This window comes from Trichosurus vulpecula, chromosome 2 (genome assembly GCF_011100635.1).
Source record: "Trichosurus vulpecula isolate mTriVul1 chromosome 2, mTriVul1.pri, whole genome shotgun sequence".
NCBI lineage: Eukaryota > Metazoa > Chordata > Mammalia > Diprotodontia > Phalangeridae > Trichosurus > Trichosurus vulpecula.
Genome location: NC_050574.1, coordinates 330,583,722 through 330,585,723, shown reverse-complemented (window position 1 = coordinate 330,585,723; position 2,002 = coordinate 330,583,722). Strand labels below are relative to the sequence as shown.

Below are 2,002 nucleotides of genomic sequence, written 5' to 3'. Positions count from 1 at the left end.
TTTGCAAACATGCTGTTTGCCTTTTTAGAAAAAAAAAAAGTGAAGCACAAAGAATGAACAATTTAAATACACCAGTGCCTCTGTCCCCTTCTTATTGGACAAGAAAGTAGACACACCGGATTGGTGAGTTCACATGTTCCAGTCAGTAAAGGTACCCCAGCCAGCCAACACTGGATTTAACTTAGTTGAAAGTAGCCGAGCAGAACCTATCTGAAAAAAAAAAAAAACATTGGGCTCCTGAGGACATTAACACAAGAAAACATTAGCTGCTCAGTATTGCATGCCTACTGACCTGCTTCATTTATTTAATTTCTCCTGGTCTGATACAGGTATACACATTTCCAGACAAAATGGCTTACTATGGTCTGCAAATAGCTGGACTAATACTAGGAGGAGTCGGAATGGTGGGGACAGTGGCCGTCACTATCATGCCCCAGTGGAGAGTTTCCGCCTTCATTGGAAGCAACATTATAGTTTTTGAAAACCTCTGGGAAGGCCTGTGGATGAGTTGCATGAGACATGCCAACATCAGGATGCAATGCAAAATCTATGACTCCCTGCTGGCTCTCACTCCAGACCTGCAGGCCTCCAGGGGATTGATGTGTACAGCCTCTGTGCTCTCCTTTCTCGCTTTCATGATTGCCATCCTTGGAATGAAATGTGTCGTATGCACTGGGAACAATGAACAAGTCAAGGGTTTTATTTTGCTGACAGCTGGAATCCTCTTCATCCTCACAGGGATTGTCGTTCTGGTCCCGGTGTGCTGGGTTGCCAATGCGATCATCAGAGATTTCTACAATCCAATAGTGAATGTGGCTCAAAAACGAGAATTAGGAGAAGCCATCTACATAGGCTGGGTCACAGCACTGCTCCTCGTTGCTGGAGGGACAATGTTCTGCTGTGTTTTTTGTTGTAAGGAGAAAAGCGATCGCTACAGATACTCGATACCATCTTATCATACAACCCACAAAAGTTATCACTCAGGGAAGAAAACACCAAGCACGCACTCCAAAAGTCAGTATGTCTAATTGCTTATGATTTTATTTTGGTTTGACTTGTCAATGCTGTGAATGGACAGGACTGTCTACTTGGAACGATAAATAGAATCAAAAGGAGCATTTATCTGTTATTCTTTACTACCAAATGTTAATTTCACAAGCCTAGCATCAGACTGCTTTTGCTAGCCTAATGGTGATAGACTGAAGTAAGTTATTTCAAAGTAGACATACTCTTCAATATAGTAGCTTGTTTTTAAAAAGCTTAAAGCATTCTACTTTTTTCAGTTATTTCAAATAAGTTTGTTCAAGATTACATTATTTTGGTTCTGACTTAATTATGATGTTGTGCTTTATGAGTATGTGAGCATAATATAGCTCACATAATTAGGAAAATTCTGTTATTGTTATATTGAAAATAAAATATTAGTTCATCAGTGTGAATAAATAAAACTCAATTATCAGAGAAATAGAGGGTAAGATCTAAGTTTTGACTTAATTATGATGTAGTGTTTTATGAGTAGGTGACCATAGCATATCTCATGTAAGTAGGAAAATTTTGTCATTTTTCTATTGAAAATAAAATACTAATTCATCGGTATGAATAAATAAAACTCAATTTTCAGAGAAACAGAGGGTAAGATAGAGGTTCTGACTTAATTATGATGCAGTGTTTTTATGAGTAGGTGAGCATAATATATCTCATGTAAGGAAATTCTTTTATTGTTCCATTGAAAATAAACTATTAATTCATGACTGTGAATAAATAAAACTCAATTTTCAGAAAAATAGAGGGTAAGATTGAGGAAGGTTAGTATCTATTGTTTAAAACTTTTATAGATGAATGCACTGAAATTAAAATGAAAGCTGAAATGGTTTGATCAGTAGCATAAAGGAAAGTAATGGCTTTATAATATTACCTTTTTTTTCAATCAAGGACTTAGAAATTCTTAATGCCTTATACACTTCCTCCATAGGGTTATTGTTTTATGCTAAGTTGTATCTTG

The 2,002-nt window shown here is 36.6% G+C and overlaps 1 protein-coding gene across 1 annotated transcript; it reads left to right on the top strand.

Annotated features, from left to right (window-relative positions):
- Positions 1-337: 337 nt before the first annotated feature.
- CLDN8 (claudin 8) lies at positions 338-1,028 on the top strand. Its single transcript, XM_036747649.1, has one exon. The coding sequence runs from the start codon at positions 351-353 to the stop codon at positions 1,026-1,028; it is 678 nt and encodes a 225-aa protein (XP_036603544.1). The 5' UTR covers positions 338-350.
- The last annotated feature ends 974 nt before the right edge of the window (positions 1,029-2,002 follow it).